The sequence below is a fragment of the Rhinatrema bivittatum genome, chromosome 7 (genome assembly GCF_901001135.1).
Source record: "Rhinatrema bivittatum chromosome 7, aRhiBiv1.1, whole genome shotgun sequence".
Taxonomy (NCBI): Eukaryota; Metazoa; Chordata; class Amphibia; order Gymnophiona; family Rhinatrematidae; genus Rhinatrema; species Rhinatrema bivittatum.
Window position 1 is genome coordinate 86,367,740 of NC_042621.1, and position 15,353 is coordinate 86,383,092.

Here is a 15,353-nt window from a genome sequence, read left to right on the forward strand (position 1 = left end):
CAGAGCTGCTGGAACTGCGGGCGGAAGGCGAGCGAGACGTGCAGCGGCTGCAACACGGCGCGGTACTGCGGCTCCTTCTGCCAGCACAAGGACTGGGAGAAGCACCACCACGTGTGCGGTCAAGGCTTGCAGGGGCTCCCGGCGGCAGCCCAGCCCGACCCGGCCAGCCCCAGCCAGCCCAGCTCGGCCGCCGCCTCCCGATCGGGCACCCCCGCCACGCCGGGCCCGCTGGAGACTGCGTCCCGCTGAGGCCGCCTCTCCCTCCCCGGAGGACCTCAGACCTTGGGACAGCTGCAGCCTCCAGGTGACCTCTGGGGCCCTCTGTGGAGGTCCTCCAGCTTTACTGTCAGTGGACGAGGAGAAGCTGCCGCCTTCACCTTCCCTAACTGCTTTGGGCCCTAATAATTTGCAACCTGAAATGCAGCTTAGAGTGAAAATGCAAAAAAAAAAAAAAAAAAGAAGCTGTTGAGCAGTTTATGTTCCAGATCTGAGCTGCACTGAATGAAGCAAAAGACCCCCTCCAGTGGCTTCAAAGAACTCCGACACTTCCACGTAAAGGCAATAGAAGAAGGCTCTGACCTTCAAAGGCCATGAAATGGTTCAAGGGACGTGGTCGCACTCTCTGGCTTTAAGTGAAAATCCAAAAATACTGAAAAGAAAAAAAAAAAATAAATTAAGAACTGAGCTAAGGAAAGCTTTCCTGTTAACTACCTTGCTAGCTAGCCAAGAGATTACCACACACACCTCTGCTACAAAGGAAATCCAAAAACAGCGCAAAATAAAAAAAAAAACAAATCCAAACAGACTTCTCCACTGCCAAAGTTGGAAGCGTTTTATTTTCTTCCTATGTGTGTGTGATTCCCGGGCCCTGGCCCGCCGGGTTTTTTGTTTTTTTTTTTTTTTTGTTTTTGTTGGGTTTTTTTTTTTAAACCAAACCGCTGCTTTCTTGGCACCGGGGAAGGCCTGGTGAAGGTTGGAGGGGCTGAACCCAGATGCTGCCCTGACTCCGAAGCTGGCGAAGAAGCCCCCTCTGACCCTAAGCCCCTGCAGCCGCAGCAGCAGACACGAGGCTGCTCCCTGGAGAAAGAAGACTTTTGCGCTCCGCGGGGGCCTGGCTTCCTCTACCTCTTTTCAAGTTTTCCTTTTTTTTTTTTGTATGGGTTATTTTTGTTTTTTTTACATTTTTTTGTTTCTGCTATCCTTTCTTTCTCGTGTTTCTGGGAAACAAATTAAAGGGAAAAAAAAAAAAAGACAGATTTTTTTTTTTTTTTTAAATATCTCCTTTGGAAAAAAAAAGAACTTTGGTGGCTTGTAGATATTTTTCTGGCATTCTTTGTGTCCAGATGCTCACCAGTTGGGGTTCTCTCCTTTTGCCTAGAATTTTTTTTTTGGGGGGGGGGGGGGGGATGGGCAATAGAACTTGTTTTGGGGGAGATGGAGGGGGGGGGGGAGATCTCGGGTTTTTGTGTCCCTTTCTGGGTGAAAAGGGAGAAAACGGAGAAAGCAAACAACTGTAGAAAAGAAGGACATTGTAGAATATTTTGTATTTCTTGTATAAAATGAAATAGAAAGAAATCCCACAAAAAAAAAACAAAAAAAAACGAGACCGTGTGGAGGACACGAGTGCAATAGGGGGACCCGGCCCGCAGCTACTACCAGAGGCATCCTGTAATGTGAATGTAAACAGTATTTGCAGAGGTCCGAGGGGGGGGGGGTGGAATAATCAAAATTCAAAACAGAGACAATTTGCCAAATTAAAAAGCAAACAAACCCAGAAACGAAATAGTCCCAGTGCCGAGAGTTTCCTGGGAGCTCCTGTGCGGGGTGGTGGGCTGTAGGCAGGGCAGGGGGGGAGAGCAGCACCAGGCCCCCACCTCCACCTTTCTCCCTGGCCCCGCGGGCTTCGCTGTAGGACTGTGGTTCTCATTATGGGCAGCCCCCGGGGCCAGAGCACGCGCCCAAGCCCCTCCCGGGAGGGGAGAAGCTGTGGAATGTGAATGGCACGGGACTGTTTCACTGGGCACCGCAAGCACAGCCGTCTGGCAGGGACTGCATTCAACGCCGCGCACAGATGTGCTTTAGACGTTTTCATTTCTTCTTTCTGCTCCCCGCCCCCATATGTTTGGTTTTTTTTTTTTCAAATAATTCTGCTGGGACTGGAACAGGCTGGAGCTTTGTTAAAGGGCTGAATTAGCGCAGGCCTGGGTGTCAGCGAGCCATCTGCTCCTGCCTGGCACCGTGCAGGCAGTAGCAGCACCTGGCTCCCGGTCTCCGCAGGGTTGCGGCTATTCTGGTTTCGCTCTTCCTTGCCAGCAGGTCTTTCTGCAACGCTTGCTGCTAAAACTTTTGAGAAAAGAAGAGGAGGATCACCAGTGTAAGCGTAGGGTGGGGGAGGGGAGGGGGGGGCGCATTGATTACAGACCTTAGGCTGGCACATAGGCTTGCAGCAGGACGACCCCCTCGTTTTGCATTAAAGCAGTCGACCATTTTTCACGGTGCTCTGGTAGCCCCTCCGGGATCCTCTCTTCTGTGCTGTTTTCATGGGGATTCAGCGTCCCTCAGTGGTGGCTTTCCTGTCCCAGAAGCGCAAACCTGGATATTTGTTCCCATGTAGAAGCTCAAAGAATTATAAAGCACTTACGAATGTGAACTAAGTAGGATCCGTGCAACCTAAGGACTTCCCCCTTTCTATCGCCTCAGCGGAGATAGAAACTCCTAATGCTGAACTCCAAACAATTCCTTGGTTCCGTCTCTCTGGAACATTGCTTTAATCCAGAGGAAGATGAAAGTGTTTTCCTGATTACCCCCGACATGCCAGAAGATAGCCGCTCTGGTAGCAGGGTGCCCCCCTCAGGCTGGGTGCGGAAACCCTGCTGTCGGGGCCCCCTCCCCCGCATGAGCTGGGAAGAGGCTGCGTCAGGCCAGGGCCGGTGCAGGGAGATTTGGCGCCCTGGGCGAACCTTCGGCCATGCACCTGCCCAACGCAACTCCCGCACGGCGCTCCCTATCTTCGGTGGTATTGGCTCAAGCACAGCAGCCCTCTTGGCTTCATGCCGGTGGGATATTGCCGCCCCCAAATTGCGCCTGTTTAAGGTGACTGCCCGGTTTGCCTAATGGACGCGCCGGCCCTGTCAGGCCGTTGAGGTCTCGTGCCCGGCTGCGCACGCCAAGGCGCGAACGTCCCCGTCGTTTTTTTTTGGGGGGGGGTCAGGCAGGGCAGAGCCAGGAGATGCAGCTGCTCCGCTTCCCTTTCATTGACCCTGGCCTTCTGCCTCTTGGAAGCGACTGCTCCGGGCTCTCCGCTCACCCCTGGCCTGGAAAAGATTCACACACACACACAGCAATGTGAACATAAGAACATAAGAACATAAGAAAATGCCATACTGGGTCAGACCAAGGGTCCATCAAGCCCAGCATCCTGTTTCCAACAGTGGCCAATCCAGGTCATAAGAACCTGGCAAGTACCCAAAAACGAAGTCTATTCTATGTTACCGTTGCTAATGGCAGTGGCTATTCTCTAAGTGAACTTAATAGCAGGTAATGGACTTCTCCTCCAAGAACTTATCCAATCCTTGTTTAAACACAGCTATACTAACTGCACTAACCACATCCCCTGGTAACAAATTCCAGAGTTTAATTGTGCGTTGAGTAAAAAAGAACTTTCTCCGATTAGTTTTAAATGTGCCCCATGCTAACTTCATGGAGAAGGAAGGCAAAAAAACAAACAAGTGCTTCGGTGGGACTGGCAGCTTGCCCTGACTTTCATCAGGCGGGAAACAACGCCTTGCACCCACCCCCCCCCCCCCCCCCCCCCCCAAGGCTCGGGCAGGTGACGCAGGCTGTGCATCGCAAGCCCACTCAGCTGAATGTTTTTTCTTAGCTACTCACAAGAGGACCAAACGGGGATCGCCTTTCCCTTTGCAGCTTCTCGCCCAGCTGGCGCCGTGATTTGATTCAGTGGAACACTTTGAACCAGAGCTGCCACGAGGCAGCCTCCCAGCTGAAAAGGACTGCTGACATTTATTTCTCATTGTGCTATATGTACATGGTCTATTTTTTTTTCTTATTTTCACGAAAAGAGGTAATATATAAAAGTGTTTCTCATGGAATCACCTGCAGGGTGCCCCTGTTACTCTAGGCGGGGAGGGAGGGAGGGTTCGTTTACTAATGGGTTTCCTTTTGCCTACGGCTTGGGTTTTGCCAGGCATTTCTCCTTTGCCAGTACCAAGGAAGGCCGGCTGGCGGGCAGCCCATCTCTGCCGTACTACCTCCGAACCAGAGAATCTATAACACAGCTAACAGTACATGGCACGCTAACCAAAACATGGGGTGGGGGGAGGGGGGACTGGGGGCATCCAGCAGGACTCCAAACCGAAAAGACAGCTTTAAGAATAGCATTCAGAGGCCAAAAGCCCATGGGAGGAATCTACGTGTTTGTTTGTTTTTCTTTTTCAAGATGGCAAACTCCTGTGCATGGCACGGAAAGAAAGAAAGAGAGTAGTAGCTGTGTTAGAGGTCATAGAGTAGTTTCCTGGATCTGGGCTGGAGTCTTGGTAGGGATCATATAGTCCTTATCTACTGCTTTCTAGTCTTTTCTTGGGACTCACGGGTTATCGCTTGACCAACCTAGATATTTGTGCACCGTTGACTTGTTTCAGCACAGCAGTTATCCCCTTTATTCATCTCTCCAGAGAGAAAATTCCTGAATTTTTTTTTTAAGATAGACAATAGGACCTGCTTCCAAGCTCTCCATTTGGCTGAGGGATGGGGGAAGGTGGCCGGTGTCAGAGGACATGGGCTCAGACTCTTAAACTAAGGACCTAGAGTCAAAAATGGGGAATGGTTTACCAGCACTTATTCAGGCTCATTTCTAATGAAATAGTGTGACTGGGAAGGAATGAGCGCTAACATCCAGTTCAAAACGGTGCTAGGGAAATTACAATAGCTTCACTGTCGCTCTGGCATGGAGAGGCGGTGGCAAACCTTGATATTGTTCTCCAAAGCAGTGTTTCTCAACCAGAATGCCACGGCAAAGGGCCCTGCCCTCGGACCTGATCAGAAGAGTCACCACTGCCCGATGCTCAGATCCAGGCCAGCACCTCGAGTCACCAGTGGCAGCTCCTCTCCGAGAACGCCTGTAGTCATGAATGTCACCTCTTCCTAGCTACAACATGAGTCCTGGAGTGTGGCTGGTAATGGGCTCCACTTCCTGCAGCACAGATATTACCTACAGCACCTTCCTCGTCTTCTCTGCCTTATCCCCAGCACCCAGCAGTGGATAGGGCCGTGTGCCGGGAGCAGCAGCAGTGTAGGAGCTTTGGCAGCCAAAATAACTGAGCCATCTGCTCGCACCGCGCCAGCTTCTCCTTTGGATATAGAGCGAGCTGCCGCGACGGGCTCACGCGTGCCTTCCTTTTGTTTAAAATTTGGAAGGGAGACCGGTGGGGCTTTCAGTGCTTCCCTAGCTCTTTTTGTGGTCAAACGCGTCCTCTCCGTGTCGCACTGCCTGCTGCATGGAGCCTGGCATGCCACGTGACATTCTTGTTAATGTAGGTGTGCCTTGGGTGTCAAAAGGTCGGGAAACACTGCTCCGAAGACTCCCGGCGCTCTTGTTGGGAGAACACTGCTTTGGAGAACAATGTCAGAGTCTGGTATAAGATGACTTTCTATTAACTGAAGCTAATGTTATTTTTTTGGATGGGAAACAAATAAGCACTCTGAGCAGGTGATGCACATGGATGGCCATCATTTACATTCCTCCTGAGATCTGATGTTGGCTCTAGCACCTTAAGGCTGCAGAGCACTACATTATGGCGATTGATTCTGGGAAAATGTCTCCCTTGGTACAGTGTTACAGTGACCCCCCCCCCCCCCCCGGATGTAGCTCTGCGGGGGGGTGGGGGTGGGGGAATGACCCTTATGATGCAGCATTAAAGTGCGAGGCTAGGAGATTGACCCCGCTGGTTCAGCACTTAGTGACTGGCTCAGGGGTGAGACTCTGAATCACAGTAGCGTTTGTGATTGTGGGAAGTTTGAGAAGCTGCTTTAGCATCACCCAGATTTACTGAACCGCTCCTTCTAACCTCTCCATTTCTTCCCTTTCCTCCTTGCTCTACCGACCTTTCCTCCTCTATTTACCCCTCCCTCCACCTCTATTCCCTTCCTATTCTCACATTTCCACTCCCACACCCCCCCCCCCCCCCCGCTCCCCTTTCTTCTTTCCCCATTCTCCAGCATCCTCCCTCCTCTATCTCAAAGGTCCTTCCTTTTCAGTTTTTATTTTATTTTTCCTGGTAATTCCAAGGTTATAACAAGAAAAAAAAAATCAATGAAAAATTACTTTTCCTCTGATTTTTCACCTGGTGTTATAACCAAGTCATTTTTCCACTGATATTTTTTTTGTTTTAACATTTAAACTTCCAGGAAAAATAAAATGAAAACTGAACGCCTCTCTCATTAAGCCTGGACTGTGCCTGCAGGCAGAAACTCCTTCCAGTTTTGGAAATACATCTGGGCTGCTAATTATTATACCAGGACACAGCGTCAGAGCTGGTGCCAGAAAAGGACGGTGCTTCTTATGGGTGTTAATGTCAAATTTCTGTGACAGTCGGTACCCAAGGTCATCTCTAATTCTTCTCTATAGCTTTCCAAGAATAGAAAGTCATACCAAAGAGATGTTCTCTGTCTTATTTCACAGCGGCATGCAAGGACTATTCCACAGTTCCATTTTACTTCAGTGCATTTCCAGTTGGTTGAAGGATTTGGAAGATTAGAGATCTCTTCAATTTTCTCAGTTGTTGTTTTTTTTTATGTGTTGGGGCTGAGAGGAAGGAGAGCACGGGGGCAGTAATGGCTGGCAAAAGTCATGCTAGCTCATACAAGGTTCTTGCTGCTCTCCTTACCTGAGGGTGCCTCCATCCAAATTTTCCTTATAATTAAATGAAACAGCTTCCATGCAGACTTAAAAAAAAGAAAAACCAGTAACCGAATCGCAATGAAACCAAAACCCATGATATTTTGGCCATCCCAGCCTGCTGCCACTCTACTACGATCCCTTGCAGCGAACCAATCGCTCACTGCTCGTTTCTTCCGGGTTGTCTGCAAGATGTTACATGATTATGGCCTTCAGAATCTGTTTCTGAAGCCAACTGTGTGTCCCAACTATGTTTCTTTTCTTGCATGGAGTCTTGTCTTGATTTTGGTAAAAAAAAAAAATGAACAAATCTCTTTCTTGTCCTACTGAGAACTTCCTCCAGTGCAAGGTGTGTTTAGTGAAGCTTTAATAGACATTTCTCTATCTTCTGCCATGACACATGCTCCTGTCCCAAAGCATCATATCCCCCATCTCTTACCCATGTTGGTGTCACGTTTCTGTGCCTCTTGTTGACTCTATATTTTTGTATTATTATTTATTTAATTTATTTTTATTATATGGAGATTTTTTTTTTCCCAGGAGACATGGAATATTTGTCAAGGCCTTGCACAGGGACTCTGATCCTTGCAGAGGGAGAAGCTGCGGGCATACCCTCTTCCCCTACTGCTTGTGTTCCTGGCTGGTCATGGGGACAGGAAGAACCAATCTGAAATAAAATATACACGAGAAAAAAACAGCAAGAAGATGAGCTTAGGCTTTCCGGAAGCCCCTTTAGATCTTTTCGCATGTGCTGTCTCTTCTTCCCAGCTGTGCAAACTACACAGTTGTCTCAACCTGGTTATCTTTAAGGAACCCAAAAGCACTTAATCTTTTTAAGCCTTCCACATGTCTTGGAGCTGAAACTGGTGGCGAGATAACCCTTGCAGTGAGCAATGCCAAACCAGGATTCTGGATCCTGCACAGTGCACGCTCTGGGCTAAATTACAGTCAGGGGTGATCGCTTGCTCCCTGCCCTGACCTCTTATCTCCGAGGGGGCTCTGCGGATGGTCTGCGTAATGCCACGAACACAGAGTGCCACTGGGAGTCTGATGAAAGCTGCCACCCGCCAGGCAGCGAGAGGGCGCTCCAAGAACGGCGGAAGATGCTGCACGAATGCATACAGCCGTGCACTGCTCGAACAGGGGGAGGGGGAAACTAAGAAATGAACTCCTCGTTGGAGAAGGTGGGAGGGATAAGGAAGTTTGGGAGGGGCGCGCTGTGGCCATTCCCGAGAGGATTTGTGGCATGCTCTTTTCTGCTCTCTCTGTATGTACTGTATGTTTGATCTGTGAACACTGTAAAACATTATGATTCAGGTTCTCTGTCTGTTCTTTATTGTATTTGTGTAATAAAGGCAACTTAATATCACATAGAGAAGTGCACTTCTCCCCTTTCTTCCTGCAGCCTAGGCTATGCCTGCGAAGAAGATGAGATTCACCAAAACTCAGTACAGATAAAGGAGCTCCGGCAAGAATCCATTCACAAAGAGAAGATGAGATACAGAGGACCTTATTAACCAAGTTACGGGTGCCATCAGAAACAGGCTGAGGCCACCAGAACCACTTGACACCCCCCCCCCCCCCCCAAGTAAGAACTAAAACCCCAGGAAGGAGGCTTAAGACCCACCTGGACTCATCACATGTAGGGGGTTCCAGCAAAGAATTTCTAACAGAACTCCTTGCACTGAGGAGGGCCAGAGATCTTTCAAGAATGAACCAAAATGGGCCCACGACCAAGCACACTGCTTGTCTGATACCTGGTCTCTGCCCAGTTCAGTCCCAGCTGTTTTGTACAAATGGGGAAAACATCAGAAAATCTTCATAGGAGAACTACATAAGAGCATGAAATGTCCAGGAAAGGGAAGGAAGAAGCGGAGACTTTTCTCCCATCCAGACTTACCTGCCTTGTGTGTGCCTTTAAAAAAGGCAAAGCCAGGAGTGTCGTGCGCTATGGCTGTCATGTACCGTACTTGTCAAACATAACCCAGAACACTGTGCGATTCTGAAGCTGTGGTTTCTTTTCAGCCAGACATCGAAGCACTGGGTCACATGGGTAACCTTGGGGGTTCTGCAGGCAGCTGTGAGTTTGTAAGATTCACAAGAAGCATTTCCACTTGGATTCAGTGGCGATGCTAAGCCAACATTTTCCGTAGAACAGCAGGGAGTTTGTGGGAAGATCGTGTTCCAGTAGCAGCAGGAACTTTGCAGGACTCAAAACACTGCAACACAAGTTTGCCACCTCACCCCTGTGCCGACTGCTCGGCCAGTTCTGGTTTTGCCCTGTAGCGTGGAAATGAAACAAATCTCAGAACTGCGACTCCCTGCATGCACTGGGGCAAACCAGGACAGGATCAGCCTGTTTGTTTGAGCTGGAGTGAGGGGGCCCACCCTACTGACAAACCTGCTCCCTGGCTGAGCTCAGTCTTAGAGAGAGCCCCTTAGAGTAGTTCCCTGACCCAAACAGCTTATATTTAAAGAGGATTAGACACATTAGAACAGGCCCAATCAATTCATATTAGAAGACACCCCTCATGCACTTGTGAAAGCCATTAATACCATAGTGCAAGAGATGGAGGCAGAGGAAGAACACCTGAAGGAGGCATCTTGTAATGATACTGGCTGCTAGGCGGTCCCCATGCCAGCAGAGGCCCTCACTGGGCCACACTCGGACCCATTCTAGCCTCTGCCTTGAAGGCAGCATGATGCAGCAAGCCCAACCCTACAAAATCCTCTCACAGTACTCCTGCTCAGCATGGAGCCTCTTCACTGCATGTGACACCCCCCTTGTCCTTGTATTCCTTGCCTAGTGTCCCTGTTTTGGCCTTTCCTTTTCTTGTATGCCTTGACTGCTCTGTTTTGACTTCCCAGTGGCCTTTCTTGCCTGTGTGTTCCTAGAGTTGCTCTATCCTGTAATAGGCCTACCAGTGACCTTTCTTGCCTGCATCCTCCTAGCTTTGCTCCTGCCCTGTGTGGGGTCTCCCAGTAGCCCCTTTGTCCTTGTGTTTTCCCTTGTTCCATGCCTTCTCTAGTTCCTTGTTTGGTCTCTGGACTTACCCTGCCTTGCGTTTACATGTCATTCCCTGTCTTTATCAGTGCTTACCACTGTTTGTGTTCAGTGTGGCCAGGGCACATTCCTGTCCCTGGCTTCTTGCTGCCTGCTGAGTTCAGTGGGTTCCTTGCCCCTGATCCTGAACACCGCCCTCCATAAGACCTGCAAGCCATCAGCACCAGAGGGCCCAAGGCAAAGGGAAGGGGGCTGGTCAGGCAGAAGACCTACCCCTGTCCTGCCTGCTCCCGACCCCTGCAGAAGGCCTCACACCTGTCCTGCCTGCTCCCGACCCGTGCAGAAGGCCTCACACCTGTCCTGCCTGCTCCCGACCCGTGCAGAAGGCCTCACCCCTGTCCTGCCTGCTCCCGACCCCTGCAGAAGGCCTCACCCCTGTCCTGCCTGCTCCCGACCCCTGCAGAAGGCCTCACACCTGTCCTGCCTGCTCCCGACCCCTGCAGAAGGCCTCACCCCTGTCCTGCCTGCTCCCGACCCCTGCAGAAGGCCTCACACCTGACCTGCCTGCTCCCGACCCCTGCAGAAGGCCTCACACCTGTCCTGCCTGCTCCCGACCCCTGCAGAAGGCCTCACACCTGACCTGCCTGCTCCCGACCCCTGCAGAAGGCCTCACCCCTGTCCTGCCTGCTCCCGACCCCTGTAGAAGGCCTCACACCTGACCTGCCTGCTCCCGACCCCTGCAGAAGGCCTCACCCCTGTCCTGCCTGCTCCCGACCCCTGCAGAAGGCCTCACCCCTGTCCTGCCTGCTCCCGACCCCTGTAGAAGGCCTCACACCTGACCTGCCTGCTCCCGACCCCTGCAGAAGGCCTCACCCCTGTCCTGCCTGCTCCCGACCCCTGCAGAAGGCCTCACACCTGTCCTGCCTGCTCCCGACCCCTGCAGAAGGCCTCACACCTGACCTGCCTGCTCCCGACCCCTGCAGAAGGCCTCACACCTGACCTGCCTGCTCCCGACCCCTGCAGAAGGCCTCATACCTGACCTGCCTGCTTCTGAGCATCACCCCCCCCCACCTAGGGGGTACCTTCAAATCGGCCAGCTCAGCTACGACACATCTGCTCCACAAACTTTCATGCAGAGTCCAGGACAGGAACTGGCCAAGGCTGCTGCAAGGGTATAAGGCACCCTAGGTAAATCTTAAAACTTTTCACTCTCCCCCTCTTTGAGATTTTCATTCTTAAATTCAAGATTCATGATGATCCCCCACAACCCCCACCTAGAATAATCCTGTAGAAACACAAAATTGAACATAATACTTTTAAATGCTAAACTTTTTCATATTTAATGTTAGCATAATATTTCAGAAACATGTCAAAGTGTTGATGTCATCTGTGATATTTGGGAGCAGACTGTAAATAAAAAAAATAAATTAAAAAATGCATTTCTAAATGAAAAGAAATCCATCCCACATTGGCTGCAGGTAATCTTTGAAACAGCTGACTGGGCTAAACTCAGATGTTTCCCATTACTACTCACCAAACAAAACAAATTTGAATTCTGTCTTCATCTCAGTAACAGCGACACACTTTTACTAGGCACTTTGTGAAATAATACAAACCCTTGCAACAGTCACTCAGAACCAATATAGCAAACCTGTCATACCAAAATGGCACTAATTCCCAGAACCCAAACAGCAACAATGCTATGTATGACCGTTAGATGCCCGAGGGGTTAATGGGGCTCTTAGGGAAGATAAGGCCATTGCAGAAAGACTAAATTAATTCTTTGCTTCTGGGTTTACTAATGAGGATGTTGGGGAGATACCAGTTCTGGAAATGAATCAGATGAACTGAACCAAATCATGGTGAACCTGGAAGATGTAGTAGGCCAGATTGATAAACTGAAGAGAAGCAAATCATCTGGACCAGATGGTATGCACCACAGGGTTCTGATGGAACTAAAAAATGAAATTCCAGATCTATTAGTAAAAATTTGTAAACTTTCATTAAAATCATCCATTGTACCTGAAGCCTGGAGGGTGGCCAATGTAACCCCAATATTTAAAAAGGGCTCCAGGGGTGATCTGGGAAAATACAGACCGGTAAGCCTGACTTTAGTGCCAGGAAAAATAGTGGAAACTATTCTAAAGATCAAAATCACAGAGTATATAGAAAAACATGTTTTAATGGAACACACAAACAACAAAAGGACTTCGTCTTAACTTTCAAAATTCAATTTTGTCAAGACCGGGTGTCTTTAAGAAAATAATTAAAAGTTTGACTCCTGAAGAAGCAATCAAACAGATTGCGAAACACCGGCCGCTGTCGGGTCTTGGACATTTGCAATTTACAATGGGTACAGATGAAATATTTTGAATTAGCTATTTAAAGTCTGGAAAGCATCGTAAGGTGACTTTGTGAACTTTGCCGCATATGAGGATAAGACCGAACGACTTTGCTACATGCATTGTCGGTGCCAGGCTTGCTGATGCGGTTTCCTCTTAAAAATTCAACATTAATTTTGCTAGCGTGCACTTTTTGGAAAGTTAAAACGAAGTCCTTTTGTTGTTTGTGTTGATTACATTATAGGACTATTTCGGCTCTTTGCTATTTTCTTCTTAATGGAACACAGCCAGCATGGATTTACCCAACGTTAGTCTTGCCTCATAAATATGTTTCTTTTTTTTTTTGAAGGGGTCAATAAACATGTGGATAAAGGTGAACCGGTAGATACAGTGTATTTGGATTTTCAGAAGGTGTTTAACAAAGTCCCTCATGAGAGGCTTCTAAGAAAACTAAAAAGTCATGGGATAGGAGGCAATGTCCTTTCATGGCTTACAAACTGGTTAAAAGTTGGATTAAATGGTCAATTTTTTCAGTGGAAAAAGGTAAACAGTGGAGTGCCTCAGGGATTTGTTCTTGGACCGGTGCTTTTCAATATATTTATAAATGATCTGGAAAGGGATACAACGAGTGGAGTGTGCAGATGATACAAAATTATTCAAAGTAGTTAAATCACATGTGGATTATGATAAACTGCAGGAGGACTTTGCGAGACTAGAAGACTGGGCATCCAAATGGCAGGCGAAATATGATGTGGACAAGTGCAAGGTGATGCATATAGGGAAAAATAACCCATGCTGTAGTTACACAATGTAAGGTTTCATGTTAGGTGTTACTACCCAGGAAAAAGATCTAGGCATCATAATAGATAATGCATTGAAATCAACTCAGTGTGCTGCGGTGGTCAAAAAATCAAACAATGTTAGGAATTATTAGGAAGGGAATGATGAATAAAATGGAAAATGTCATAATGCCTCTGTATCGCTCCATGGTGAGACCGCACCTTGAATACTGTGTACAATTCTGGTCGCCGCATCTCAAAAAAGATATAATTGCAATGGAGAGGGTTCAGAGAAGGGCGACCAAAATGATAAAGGGGATGGAACAGCTCCCCTATGAGGAAAGGCTGAAGAGATTAGGGCTGTTCAGCTTGGAGAAGAGACGGCTGAGGGGGGATATGATAGAGGTGTTTAAAATCATGAGAGGTCTAGAACGAGTAGATGTGAATCGGTTATTTACACTTCCAGATAATAGAAGGTCTGGGGGCACATTTAAAACAAAATCGTAGAACATTCTTTTTCACTTAAAGCACACTAACGCTTTGGAATTTGTTGCCAGAGGATGTGGTTAGGGCAGTTAGTGTAGCTGGGTTTAAAAGAGTACCTGGATAAGTACCTGGAGAAGTCCATTAATTGATATTAATCAAGTTGACTTAGGGAATAAGCACTGCTATTACTAGTAGCAAGGGATCTACTTATTGTTTGGATACTTGCCAGGTACTTGTAACCTGGATTGGCCACTGTTGGAAACAGGATGCTGGGCTTGACATCTGAACCAATATGGAAACTTCTTATGTTCTTAAATATTACACCAGGCCTTAGAACATCAATACTAGATACTACCATAAGAAGCTTGCTTGGCAGACTGGATGGACCATTTGGTCCTTTTCTGCCATCATTACTATGCTACTATGTATTTATATAGCATTAGAAGGTGTATGCAGCTTGCCTAGAAGAGGAAGAGGCTGGATTAGGAAGCAAGGTAGCTTTTCTTCACAATCTGCCCCAACATTATCTCCTCCCTTCCTGTTCCATGTACTACAAGCTAAATCTTGGGAACAAAGCTGAAAGCTCATGTCTTGCAAAGGTGTGAGAATAACTACTAAAAACATAAAATCTAAAAATAAAAATAAAGTCTTTCTGAAAAGCAGTACTTGGAGTGTGGCAGTTTATTTACGAAGAGATGTGAAGACAAACTGATTAAAAGCATTGATGGTTTCAAGTATGTATGGCTGTCAGGACCTAGCACCCAGGCCTAGCCTAGTCTGTCTAATGGTTAACCCAGCTCTGGTACTAGCTGGCTCTGGGTACTAGGCGTAGACATTCAAGAACCACCTATTTATTTGTGAATAGCCAAAGTGCCTTTAGGATCACACCCCCTTCTTCATGGCTGTGCCAGCTCACATCGCAGGGGGCAGCTGATAAATAGGCCACAGTAACATAACCCTTACTAAGTGCTGAGCAATAATTGCTTTGTGGCTATAGGAGAGAAGGTTTCAGGAACAGCACCTGCCTTTTAGCCATGGGATCCTCCTGAGCTTGTGGAGTCTTGGTTCTTTAATTTGGTGATCAAGAGCCCATGCATATGAATCGGTGTTGCAACCTGCTTCTGTTCAGGAGACATTGCAGGAAGGAAAATAAAGAAAACAGACAGTCCTTCTCTCTCTGCCCCTGCAAAGAATGGCTGTCCCTTCTGCTCAGGGCTGAGGGTTTTTTGGGGTTTTTTTTGTTTTTTTTAAATAGTTTACCCAGCAGCAGCTTGACTGCTAGATTAACGAGGGCTTGCATTTCTATTACACTACCTAGTGCCATGAGCAGCAATATTCATGGAACAGTAAAAAGAAAAAAAAGAAAAAAACCTTAGGCTTGTGTCCCAAGCTCTGGTAGTGTCATTCCTCCTCGGCTGTCCGCCTGCAGGTGCCTTTCCACTCCCGACATCGGAAAGAAATAGAAGCAGACCAGCACTCAGTCTGTACTGGAGACAGAAGTAGGAGAGGTGGCTTCCTGCTTACCAGTCACAGCCTGGAAACATTTTAATTAACATTGTGAGCCTGAGAAAAGGGCTTGCTCTGGCTTCATTTTGACATCATTAGCAAAAATCCTTCTCAAATGGCAGGCAGCAGCTGGGTCCCCACGGGAAGCTTCAGCCTTCAATTTAAAGCAGGGCGGGGGGCTCCTTAACACACTTTTCAGAGATCTCATACATTCTCACAGGGCTTTATTCTTCAAAGGGAACACAGCCAAGAAAAATGATCAAAAGAGCCACACCGAAAGGTGGATGATCCTCTTGAGGTTAGTGCAGTTTCAGAGGGAGGAT

General features: G+C 48.1%; 1 protein-coding gene across 6 annotated transcripts in view; it reads left to right on the forward strand.

Moving 5' to 3' along the window:
* CBFA2T3 (CBFA2/RUNX1 partner transcriptional co-repressor 3) overlaps positions 1 to 734 on the forward strand; it is a 99,230-nt gene extending 98,496 nt beyond the window's left edge. For all 6 annotated transcript variants that reach the window (XM_029608615.1, XM_029608616.1, XM_029608614.1 and 3 more), the window contains one exon: positions 4 to 734. In XM_029608615.1, the coding sequence (XP_029464475.1) occupies positions 4 to 308 (305 nt within the window). In that variant the 3' untranslated portion in view covers positions 309 to 734. The remainder of the gene's footprint in view (positions 1 to 3) is intronic.
* The last annotated feature ends 14,619 nt before the right edge of the window (positions 735 to 15,353 follow it).